Source organism: Strigops habroptila, chromosome Z, assembly GCF_004027225.2.
Source record: "Strigops habroptila isolate Jane chromosome Z, bStrHab1.2.pri, whole genome shotgun sequence".
NCBI classification, from domain to species: domain Eukaryota; kingdom Metazoa; phylum Chordata; class Aves; order Psittaciformes; family Psittacidae; genus Strigops; species Strigops habroptila.
Genome location: NC_044302.2, coordinates 72,119,981 through 72,132,722, shown reverse-complemented (window position 1 = coordinate 72,132,722; position 12,742 = coordinate 72,119,981). Strand labels below are relative to the sequence as shown.

The window sequence follows — 12,742 nt, the reverse complement described above, 5'->3', positions numbered from 1 at the left end:
AGAATGGAAGAGCTAGAAAGAAGAACATAAGAAGTGAACTCAAAGTGTAATATATGATGCTAATGAATTTACTGTCTATTTGAATGATACATCTACTCAGATTTCTCAGGTGTACTATTCTACAGTGACAGAAAACAACAGCTTTGTATCAAATTAGATAAATATTGATGATTTTCCCAAATATTGAAGGTTTTTCCTACTTCTTAGCCAAGTCTAACACTAAACTACTTAGCCTCATATACTTGACTGCATACTTCACAAACGGGATCATGTCCTGGGCTGCATGCAACATTGCTCATCTCAACAGTAACCTTTTTTTTTTCTAGGAAGAAAATTATCTCTACCCCAGCCAAAACCAGGACACATGCAGAGATTCAGAAAACTGCATTATCAAGCAATATTCAACGAACTAGTTCTTGATTAGTATTTGTAGGTATACAGTCAATAATATCTATGATTAAGCCTAATTTATTTCTTAATATGAAGGTTTGGGGTTTTTTTCAGAAGTAAAACTGAAGTTTTAGCAAAACTTCAGTTCATAATATATCTTCCTCAGTGATTTTTGCTATACTTTGAAACTCTGGAAAGTTAATGTCTTCATATCAACTCAATACTTTTATCTTGTAAATTATGTTTTGCAGTTTTAGGCATCTGCAAGACTTATCTCCTGCAATGGCAGAGCTAGAATTGATTTGAATTTCCAGTTATGCAGTGTTCTTCTTGAGACCTGACAATTAATAAGATGAAATTAACTTAAAGTAAGGACAGACTGCTAGCAGAACTTAAAATGAGCATATATGAGCCACAGAAAAAACTCATACATCTGACAACACCAGAAAACTGACTGTTAAGGTTACAATGGAAACAAAACATAAGAAAAAAAGGTGTATTTAATTTAAATATGCGCATATATAAATAGTGCAGTGTAGAAAGATACTAGAGTAAAGCTGTGTAACTAGGGCCATCCAACTGCAAGCAGCTCCATCTAGCCGGTAAAATTCCCCATACAGTGACATACTGCATGTAGAGTTCCAGATGCATCACTTGGCACTTTAGGCATCTTTGAAGAGCAGTTATAAGGGTGTTCCTGAAACAGTAGCTTACCCATGGGTTTGAGAAAGCTGGATAGTCTTATGATAGGGCATGGAGACATGCCAGTTTCAATTCAAAGCATAAACACTGCATTTACTGCCAATTTGGCATGCTTTATAGTTGCTAGCACAGCTTTCTGTATCCACTCTGTATCCATGTAGAAACCAGCTGCGTAATGTTTATATCAGCTTTTTGCACGATGTGCATAATTTTCAGAATGCAGTGCGTAAGTGCTGGTTGCTACTAAGTTTAACAAGTTACAATACCAGTGTAAATATTGCAGGTGTCCTTGGAACAAGTACTTTATTCTTCCATATTTAATGTCTGGGGCAAAGGAATCAAGTGAGCTGTACTTTGGAGACCTCCACATCATGCTCCGTTGTACGGTATTACTGTGACTTCAAAGGCCGCCTTGTTTTTTAAGGCCTAATCGGTATTTTTATCCATTTAAGCTCCCAAAATAAATACTACACTGTTTTGACATACATGTTACTAAGAAGACTTTATGTAACCTGATTTTTGAAACCACACATCTTCACATTTTCATTTATGTTCATGTCAGGGCACAGAATTAATTTGGTGTGCTAGTAGGGAAAGAGCTCGGCACATAGGATGTGAAAATATTTAATGAATACGTTAATATGGGGCACAGCAGAATAAAGACCACACATCCATACCAGCAGACAGATGACAGGTATTCACACACTTGAGGACTCTTTGCTGAAAGTCACATAATTGGTGGTATGCCCCAAAATAAATCCTTCAGCTGCATTTTAGAGTTGATATGTTCTAATAATAAAACAAGGTACATATTGGCGTGCTGTTTATTTGTTTTTTTGGAAAAAACCGGCTGGTATTTTTTCTAGTATCAACTAAGTAGTGTATGAAAAATACTTGTAAGACTTCCACCCCATGTTAGCATGGAATTGTTAGTCACACATTGCTAGGAACAAGAAAGTGTTAGCAGCCAGTGACCAAGACCAAAAAGAAATCAAGTATCAATAGTAAGGGATACTTATTCTCTACCTTTTGTAAATAAGTCAAATCCTTGGAATTTTAACTGCAGCATTTCAAGTCCACAACAGAAATTTCTGCTTGTTCCCTAACTTTCAATCAAGGTGTTCATAGAATAAAGTTATCTGAAAAATTCTACCAAGTGTTTTGAAATAGCATCTTTCATGAATACAGAAGTAATTAAAATGAGATTCAGACTTAAAAGAAAAGTATGCCTATTCTTTTCTATAGCTACTAGTACACGAAATTTCTGAATGCTGGCTTCCCAGGCACTTAATGCATATTTTGGTCACAGTTTTATCACATAGTAATTAAGCTATTCAGCTTTTACTATGAATAAAGATATTACAGATAATTGTCCAAATATTTTAACAGTTTTGAAACACCATCAGTGTTGAGAATTTTTTTCGCAGAATCTGAGATTTGGGAAGATTTTTGTGATAATGTTCTGAAGAAAGCACTGTGGGTTAGTAGTCTCTTTTTCAGCTGAAAATACATTTTGTTCTAAACAGTTTCCTTCTGAAATCTACCCCTTGGCTGCTTAACTCCTCCTAATAAGTCCAAGTGCCCTAATACTATGAAGTCCTTCACTTTCATGTTCACAGACTTTCACAAACAAACTTTTATAAAGTTACATTGTACACCAATAGCAGCCTTGCTCTAAGGAATGCCATGCAATGAGGAACTATGAGCCACTTGCAAGGGACAGATCAGAAATAATAAGCCCTTGGAGCTCCCTTGGAGCTGCAATGTGAAATATGCTAGCACAAAAAGTGGCACACACTCAGTATAGGTAAGGGCAGTTGGATTTCCTAAATAAACAGCTTCCGTAAAGTCTGTAAAATTGCTCTTGTTCACGTGCACACAGACCTACACCCTCTTCCCAACAGACAGTTTAGCCTTCACTTCAGCCATCTAAAAGTTTAGCTTTTCGCCATCTAGTTTGACTTTATTGGACACTACAAGAACAGATTTATGGACAGACTCTTCTACTTGTTTCATTAACACTATGTAATTTTTTAGGATTTAAAAATACACGGTTGGTGGTTTTTTATGCATATATATATAAATACTGTTTTTCTTAAAAATAACTCAATAATACAGGTGACAGTTATTATTTTAATACAGTACATAAAAAAGGATGTTACAGACTAGAGATAAGGGAACTTCTAAAACAAATGAGACAATGCAGGGTATCGAGAGGCCCTCAGTCTGTTGGAAAGCAAGACTCCACATTAAATTTAGTTTTTCTGTTGTATCATTTCTGAGTTATAGTTCTTTAGGGAAATGTCAATGCTAAATGAGTATTTATAACCAAACCTTAGTGACTTTGTCTGGAGAAGTCCATCAAGAGACAAAACCCCATTATTACTTAGATTAATGCTGTTCATAAATTATGAATCAATGTGTAAGTTATGAATTAATGAATTAAAATATTTTCCTTTTTATGTTTAAGCAGTAAAACCAAACCAAACAAAATCAACCACAACCAAAAAAAAAAAAAAACCCAAACAAAAAAACCAAACCAAAAAAAACCAAACCCAAAAAAACCCACTACCAAACCAATAAGATTCAAATTCATTTCTGTCAGAAGTGCCATTCTTTACCTTGTCCCAAAAACCTGAAATGTCAGGTGGGTGATGAAAACAACATTCTCAGCCTTTTCATAAATGAATGATCAAGTATTGCTGTATACCTATTTTCAAGCACCAGCAAATTATTTGTTCAGACAAGAATATTCTTTATAGATAGATATTTGAACTACTAATGGTGTGTGGTTTAAAAAAATAAATAAATAAAATAAAATAAAATAAAATAAAATAAAATAAAAAAAAAAAGGAAAAATCAAGAAAGATACACCAAGAGAAAAGCCTTTAAAATTTTCAAGGCTGCTTACTTCTTCCTAAGAAAACCGTAATCAAAGTACTGCATAGTATTTAACTATTTCCACCCAAAATTACATAGACCAACAGAGACGCAAGCCAGTTTAAATTTTGGCAGTGGTTAGGATAAAATTACTCTGGTTTAGGAGCTAAATCTGTATACTTCCTTAAAGCAAACAAATACTCTTTTTCTAGTTCATAATAAACAGGATCTGTGAATAGAAGTCGCAAAAATGAATTAAATATTTTACAGAAAAAATACCTTTTGAAGTCAAAAGTATTCTTTTTCCTCTTTAGCTTGAACACGAACAACACAGTTCCTACACAGTACCACACACATCAGTATCAAATACATGAAAGCCTTAGTAAAAAAAATAGGTTTGGGGTATTTTTTTCTATGGTCATTCACAGGACAAACTTCAAATATATATTTATACAAATACAATTAAAAAGAAAATGTGGTACATTACCATCCTGCATTCTCCAACAAATTCCGTGCAATGGGCTGAGGCACTGAGCAGTTGTAATAACCCATGCCTATATAGGACCTCCATATCTTGTTTTTGCTTGCAATATTGTGTAGAGTTTCAAGGACTTCATTTTCACCTAATTGAAAAGAAATTTTGTCAGAAAACTACAGTATTTAACTAAATGCCATGCACCCCTGTGTAAAAAAAAAAATGTAACATTGGTGAGGCAAGTATAAACAGTAGCAGAACAAAACGCAAACCAAGAAAAATAAAGATAAAATAACAAGCTGGTAAAATATTCTGGAAAGTTAAATTCTTCCAAAATTCTGGAAAATGCAACAGCTGAGTAATAACAGGCTTTCAGCCAGTGCGGAAATAGTGAGGGAAACAGTGGTAGGCAGACAGCTTATGGAGCCCTTTTTGTGCTAATGCAAGGTACAGTTTGGGTCTTCTGCACATGCATTAAAATACATCTCAGAAGGCATTCTTTCATTAGCTAAACCTTGTAGAATCATCACTGGATGAAGCCACAGCAATCCACAACTATGATTTAGTGTTTCTAATGGAGCCATATTTGCACAAAATGGGCTCACATCAAGCACGCAGGAGTAATTTCTTAGTATTAAAGAACTTCATTTTCTCACATCTTCCCTAAGGAGCTGATAAAATGGAACAGTTCTTTTGATCCGATTTCGGTATGCCTCACCAGTTATAAAAATACAGTATTTCTAGCTTAAGAAATTCCATTGAAGATTAACTTTTAAATGAGTCTGCCAATCTAGTCTGGAAAGATTACAACATAATGCTTTTGAAGTGTTCAGACAGAAACCATTTGCACTCCCTCACCAGTAACATTTAGTCTTTGGTCACACTTCCACACACTTCTCAGTGTACTGAAGGTTGTGCAAAAACCACATTCGGTCAACCTGTTCCTGGTAGTCAATGAATAATGCTACCTGACCTCTGCCAAAGGGAAAGATTTACCAAGTATTTTAGTATCTGCGGATGCAGAAAGATGGTCAGTAAGCAGTCTAAGGTTACACAGGGAGATAGGCCTGCCCAACCCAGCAGATCTGGGTGGCATTGTACACCAACCCTCCTAGATGAGGAAAGCATATCTTTTTTCATTCCCTCTCACCACAGTCTGCCCCGGGAAACTGCTGTACTGAAGCAGCTGCACCAAGTTCAGTTCATTCTGCATTGCAACTGGAAAAGCAGACTTTGGAATTAATACAAGGGTAGAAATCCCCACTGCAGAATAGCTTGGGTCTCAACACTTAATTCTCTCTTTAAGTTACTCCAGTAAGACAGATGAGGTCAAAACAGTTGATGCTGTGGAATCTGGAAGCAAATAATTCTCTAGGTAGAGAATTTGGATTCTCCAGATTTTGAATTTCTTCTGCAGCCATAAACAAGTATATTGTAACTTCAGCTCTGATTTCAAAACTGATCTCTCCTCTTACTCAAAGTGCTATTATTGTGTTCCATGTATAGATTAATTACAAAAAAAAAAATCTGATTTTCAATTGATGTCTTCCATAGTTACATTATACCTTCCACAAAGTTATTTTTCTACTGATCTTCAGTTCTCACTTCAAAGTTCAATTCTCCTCTGCCTTTCACTCAGTGTTACTGTTAGATCTAATGTATAAAGATTAATTTCTTGTTTTCAGTAAATGGCAACTTTTTCTGGAGACTCAGAAGTCATGTGTTTATTATATTTCAACTCAGCACTGTCCAGGGCAAAGTTTCTAAAACTAGTGAACAGCTCTGGCTCCCAGTGTTCCTCCCACACAGTTTATTCCAGATGCACTTGTTTCTTTATTTTAAGTGAGGGTTTTAACACCAAGGAGATCTTCCTCTACTACTTGCAACCCAAAGGTTTGACAAAGGACAGTTTGGGTCCAGTCTGAGAAGGGAGGGTTGTACTCTTGCAGAATTCAAACATCAGTGATTTTTTGAAAATGGTAGTGAATTTGGTAGTTTAACTCCAAATCCAGTTGAAGGCACACTAGCCCAATGTCACACACAAAAATGCATTAGAAATGTGATTTTTGAAGTAAACGCATACCACAAATACTGTACTATGTGCCAGATAGCATTTCCTTTGTTTGCTTGCATGGATGGTTCTTCTACCAAGCCATTTCTCAGCTAATATAGCTAATAAACTACCACATGAAGAACTTGTGCTAGAGCTCTCTGAAATAAACCAGTTTCTAAACTGATCCAAGGCACAAAGCAAAAAGGCTAGTGAGTCTGTAGGCAGTTTTAGTAGCAATTCAGCATAAGAGTAGAACCACATCCCACCTAGAAGAGCTGTGCTGATGGATTCCTAACAATGAATATATTATTATTATTACATATAATATAGGTAGCTACCTGTGAAGACAATTACACTACTAGTTTCAATGAGGATGGTGAAATGCTGGAGGGCACACTCCTCACATTCCTGCTTCTCCTCACTTAGCTCCTCCTCTGGTCACTACGAAGACAACAGCAGTAGTATAGCTCAAATACACACCTCTGCATTTGGCACGCCTCTTTGAAGAGACCTGGGAGGAAGGGTCCTTTCCTGATGCTTTACACAGCCTAATAGTTCATCAGGGCTTGCCTTTAGGAAGACAACCCATAATGAGCTGCATTCCTGAGTAATGAAAATCAATAGCCCCTGATTTGCTCTACAGCCTGGCTAACTTAAGACCAAACATAAGTTCTTACACAGATTTTATAAAGTAACATTTATAAATTGTAAAATTTGAGAATGTAACTGGGAATATTTGGGGGGGGGGGGGAATGGCAGAGCTTGTAGACTCATTTTTTAAAGTTAAATCCTGAATTTAAAAATTTATTTCTGTTTTGGGGGGGGGGGGGAAGAAAAAAAAGAAAACAGAAGTACATATGTATAAAGCCTACCCATGAAATAAAGATGTACATACAATAGCAGCATTGAAGGGATAACTGCAACTGAGGTAGACAGTAGCTTTGCAGGGATAAAAGAAAGAGGATTACTGTTGTATAAGATGATCCTTTCTTTTACTTCAAGTGGGTCAATCACGATAGACATGCTAAAGCACCTTCAATACCTAAAGAAAAGCTGATTGTTCAGGTCTACTTACTGTGACAGTGGGGAAAAAGCTCTGTAGTAGCAGCTGATCACAATTAAGTACCAAACAGATGCTTAGCTTTGTTGTACATACTGACTGAACAGAAATTTCATACCGGAACAACATTTCCCCTAAACTGTATGTGCAGAAAAAGCTGACTTTAAAAAAGCACCCTTCCAGAACCGGTGAGGTACGTGACTGCATCTTACTGTTAAGGGAAATGAGACATTTTGCTGTTTCACCCCTACTGGCTTTCAGTGACATATTCAGGTGGTTTCACAGCACTGTCAGTAGGCTTATGGCAGCACGCACTTTTAAAATGGCTTTTTTTAGGTCAGGAAAGGGACACAGATACTTCTGTCATATTATATACCAAAAGAAACAACTCATTTCAGAAACTTCTTAGCACAAGCTACACTCCTCCTCTCCATCATTGACCATGTCTGTACAAGAAGTGACCTACCAATGCAGGAACACTAATAAATATTGAAAGCATTTCAAATGTAGATGCACTTGTGCCAGCAAACCTTAGCATTTACCAGAATGGCTTTTTCGTTCATACCTAAGCAAAACAAATGTCCAGCTAAGGCTAGAGGCCTTCTCTTTCCGTATATTATTATTACTTCATTATTCTCCTTCACGGAAGTAATGAAGCTGAATTCTTCCACTGAAGAGTGCTATGCTAAAATGTCTAGGAAAAACAACACACGTACAAAAAGATTGTGCTTCTACTGTAATGAGAGGTTTTATCTGTGAGTAATGGAATATGCAATGCAATTCAAAATAGCTCTTAAATATAAGCTGCTCCACAGGAGGTTTTCTTGTTGTGTTTTGTTTTGTTTTTTAACAGCTATTGCATACATACAGCCATCGATTTTCTGTCTTTTAGACAGCTTGTTACATTACAAGGGAAGGATCTGTATTGCAAAACAAACTTTCCTACTGCCACACCAAAATTTGAAGATATACACTAAACGTACACAGCAGAGATGAGGCTTAAAGCTATAAAAGTTAAAAAAACCCCACAAATATAATTGCAAAGACCTATGACAGTCACCCAGACATAATATTTATGGTGTGTGCATGATTTTTTCAGACTGCATATCTAATTCTAACGAATATAATATTTAATCTAATACTAATTAAATACTAATATCTAATCATTGACTTCAATGAGACTTCAGTACAAACTTAACTGTGTTTCCTAATACAAAGGAGTAGCTCGAGCACAGCTGATTCATTCAGCTGCTCTCTAACCTGTGGAGTCACTATGATTATGTTTTTTAACTGAAGTTATAGAGAAAAGTGGAAGTATATTTAAGCCACTAGGAATTACCATATTAGAAATTTTGTGAATGCTTAAGTTGAACAACATGTTTTGAATTGCCTTGCCCTGTTCTCTCATTGCATGTATGAGTTTGAGGGATGGTGGGAGCAAAATTGTCTTCATACAAATAAAAATAACATGTTTAAAATAGAATATAGTTCTCATGACACTTTCCAGTTTTGCTGTTTTCCTTTAATAGACGAGATATGACAGAGAAATAATATACCATACTCACATAAGAGATCCTGCACCGGTGATCAGAAGACAGCGTTCTCTCCAATGGTACATTAACAAGGAAGCAAGTTTTACTCAGACTACAGTGTCCTTGGTAAAAAATGTTCAAAGTGAAGTCACACAGCTTTCAGCCAAGGCGTTTAACTTTTATAAGCGATGGAGCTTCCTGCTACCAATGCAGTGGGGAACTAGTGACAAAAATCTACACATCAAATTACAGAAGCCAGTTCATCACACTGGATGCAGAAGAAAACACAGCATTGTGCAGAAAAAGGTTTTCTGTACCTCATGCAAGCAGCTCCTTTGAAAACTCACTGCTGCATGCCATGCAATGTAAGACTGCATCACACTCACATTCTTTCACAGTTTACTCTAGGGGAACAAGAACAGCATAGCAAGTGGAGCAAAATGCCAGTGAGCTAAATACACTGTTAGCTAATGAGGTTCTGTTGCACAGTGAAAACCTCCATACAACAGAACACCGACTGATGCACAGCAATGTAGGAGACACCCACTTCAAAATTGCTATGCAAATCAGCATGAGCACACATAAAACTGCATCAGGATTTTGACTTAACATCACCAGTTTAGTTTTCAATAATGTGCAAGTATTTCAATGCCCAACTGTACAATATCACTTTTATGTGTTTTTTTTTAATTAACGTAAAACTTCACAAACTATCACCTACTTTAAAAACCAAACCAACAAGAAAAAAAAAAAAAGGAACAAAACAACAACAAAAAGCAGAAAGGTTTTTAAGTGATTAGTAACAATCTACATTTAACCCCTCTTACACAGCTAAAAATACAATAATCTCAAAAGTTTTTTCTCTGAGGATAACTGAAAATCATTCATCAATCTGAGAGTACCTTGATTAAAATACATTAATCATAGGAAAACATGCCAAGCAGTACTTTCAGCAGTTACACAAACAGAAGGCAGTGATTAAATTCCACTTCACCACCCCCCTCCCCATTTTAATAGGATGGGGATTTACCAAGAAATAGAATAACCACTGTACCAATAAAACATGTTGGAAGTAGAAACTTCCAGTCAACACTGTATCCCCCCTGGCTACAATCTGTCTTTCCAGGCTCTTGGTTTCCTGGCTGTTCACTGTGGCGCTGCCTCTCGCCCGTGATGTCATCTCGGAGTAACCAGATTGAACTGGCCGGGAACCTCACCGGAGCTGCGGGCCTGGAGCTCACGCTCACATTATAGCGCCTGTATGAGCAATGAAAAGAACTCCAGGAAGAGGGATCAACCTTCCTGCAGACCGGGCAGAGAATCCTGACGCAAATACAAAGTTGATACCGATGCAATTGACTTCATTACATGAACGGCCCCCGGGCTTTGTTAGTTTCAATGGAACTGTTTAGCTAGGGTGCATTTTAAGCATTTCTTTCACTCACGGGATTTCCAGCATCATGTTCACAGATACCTCCCAAGATTGCAGTTATGCAGACAGAAATTTCGTGCTGCTGCGATTGCTGACTTTTAAAGATGTTAATATCTAAAACCTCATCGAATCATACCAAATTTTTCACAGCAATTTGCTGAAGTACTGTACTGCCACAATTGCTGGCTCAGAAGTTTTGTGTTCCTGCAGTTTACCCATCTGTCTCAACCACACAGATACAAAACGCTGGCATTAGTCTATTGTGTATCCATTATACAGACACACAGGTTTTGGATGTTATTAAAATATGCATGATTTTGGGTGGGAGGGGGTAGAGGAAGGGAAGATGAAAACACTACACGAAGTCAACGACACAAAACAAAGAAATCCTGCAAAAACATAAAAGCCCACAAAAGACAGTGGCCCATTTGAGGCTACGGTCCACACCAAGGGGACGCTTTTCCCTCTGTATCAGACCCCTGAGACAAAGCGAAAGCACTGTAGCGTAAAAGCAGATTTTGGGCAGTCCCGCTCTGCCACACAAGTTTTTCTACCGATTTCCGACACGAGCTTCAGAAGCGCAGCAGCCGAACTACTACCAAGTTAGTCTGTGAAGACTGAAGTGCCGGTGATGGTACTGCTACGGTTACTTAAGACTTATGCCGCACTTCACTTGCCCGGGGAGGTCTGTCCGCTACACGTCTCAGCGGGGGCACTGGGGGGGCGGGCGCACCCCAAGTACCCGCAGGGGGCGCGGGCAGCCAGACCTGCGGGCGGCCCGGGAGCACCCGGGGCCATGCGGCTACTTACAGACGTGATCGTCCATCCTCAGCGGCCTCCGGAGACGGATGCTGGCCGGGATGGTCTTATCCATCAGCTCCTCGACGCTCTGCAAAGAGCCGACCGTACGCTGTGGTTACTCCCTGCGCCGGGAGGGACTGGCCGCGCCGCCCCCTCCGCCCCGCACGGCGCGGAGCGGACACCTACCTGCACCCCGACGGCTCGCAGCATCTCCTGCTTCTCCCGCTCCCGCGGCCCGATGTGCCGCAGGGAGAAGTCATCGTGCCGCGGCAGGAGCTGCTCGATGCACCGCGCCGCCTCGCCGCCGCCCCAGCGCCGCGGAGCACCCCCCGCCGCCGGCCGCAGGTGCCGCGGCGCCCCGCGGGCCACCAGCCGCCCCCACCAGAGCCCGCAGCTCTGCATGGTCCCACCGACAGAGCCGCCGCCGCCGCCGCCGGGCAGACCCGCTTTGTGCGCGGGGGGCGGCGCGGCGCGGCCCCCCACTGCCGGCGCCAATGGGGACCGGGGGCGGCGCCGTGCGAGCCCCGCCTCGTCGCCACCTGCCCGTCCGCCCCCCCGGGCTGTCCCGCGCGGCCCTGACCCCATCCATCCTTCCGTCCCTCCATCCCTCCCTCCCTCCACCCATCCATCAATGCATGCATCTATCCGTCCCTCCATCCGGCACTGCGCGGGGGGGCTGGCGGGTGCTGGCGGTGCCTTCAGCTCAGCGGGTCAGAGCCTGGTGGGATTTTGCTGGGAAACGGTTTTTTTGTTGCCGCAAAAGCCATGATGGGATGGAAAAAAATAAAAAGTTTTCTGTGTTTCTGCAGCAGAGCATGGACTTGTTTTAAGTTATTTGCTTTAGGAGGCATAATACATGCCACTTTCTATTGCAGCCGGGGACCCGTATCTGTGTGTGTGTGTCAACTTTCTTCCTGCTTTAACTTCTGGCCACGTGAAGGTAGTTATAGATTAGACGTTAGGGTGGCAACCTACAGAAGCTGTGGCTGCCCATCCCTGGCAGTGTTCAAGGCCAGATTGGTTGGGGCTTTGAGCAACCTGGTCTAGTGTAAGGAGTCCCTGACCATGTCAGGGGGTTGGAACTAGATGATCTTTAAGGTCCCTTTCGGCGAAAGTCATTCTATGACTCTATGTAAGTCTTGGGGACCAGAAAGGTTGACTGGAACGTACTTTCCTCTATCTTTCAGTTCTGAGGCTAGTATCAACATAGTTACAGACTTGTACTTTTACTGGTATTAAGAGAACAAACTGCACCAACATTGAGGACATGTATTCGCATCAACATTTAAATAGAGTAACAATGAAAGATAAAAATATGTTCCCCAAATACACACTGATTTAGTCTTCATTGTATCACAGATTTACTGCATGTCTTACAGATTTAATGAGATAACTTACCACTGCTTCCAAACCTAAA

General features: G+C 39.9%; 1 protein-coding gene across 2 annotated transcripts in view; it reads right to left on the bottom strand.

Moving 5' to 3' along the window:
- The window catches only part of GLDC (glycine decarboxylase), a 41,081-nt gene extending 29,289 nt beyond the window's left edge, over positions 1 to 11,792 (bottom strand). The window contains exons 1-3 of one of the 2 annotated variants that reach the window (XM_030511597.1): positions 11,512 to 11,792; positions 11,335 to 11,413; positions 4,460 to 4,595 (exon numbers count right to left, since the gene is read on the bottom strand). In XM_030511597.1, the coding sequence (XP_030367457.1) occupies positions 4,460 to 4,595; positions 11,335 to 11,413; positions 11,512 to 11,727 (431 nt within the window). In that variant the 5' untranslated portion in view covers positions 11,728 to 11,792. Of the gene's footprint in view, positions 1 to 4,459; positions 4,596 to 6,838; positions 8,687 to 11,334; positions 11,414 to 11,511 lie in introns of those variants that run through there. The other variant, XM_030511598.1, reaches the window with a different exon arrangement.
- Positions 11,793 to 12,742: the final 950 nt, after the last annotated feature.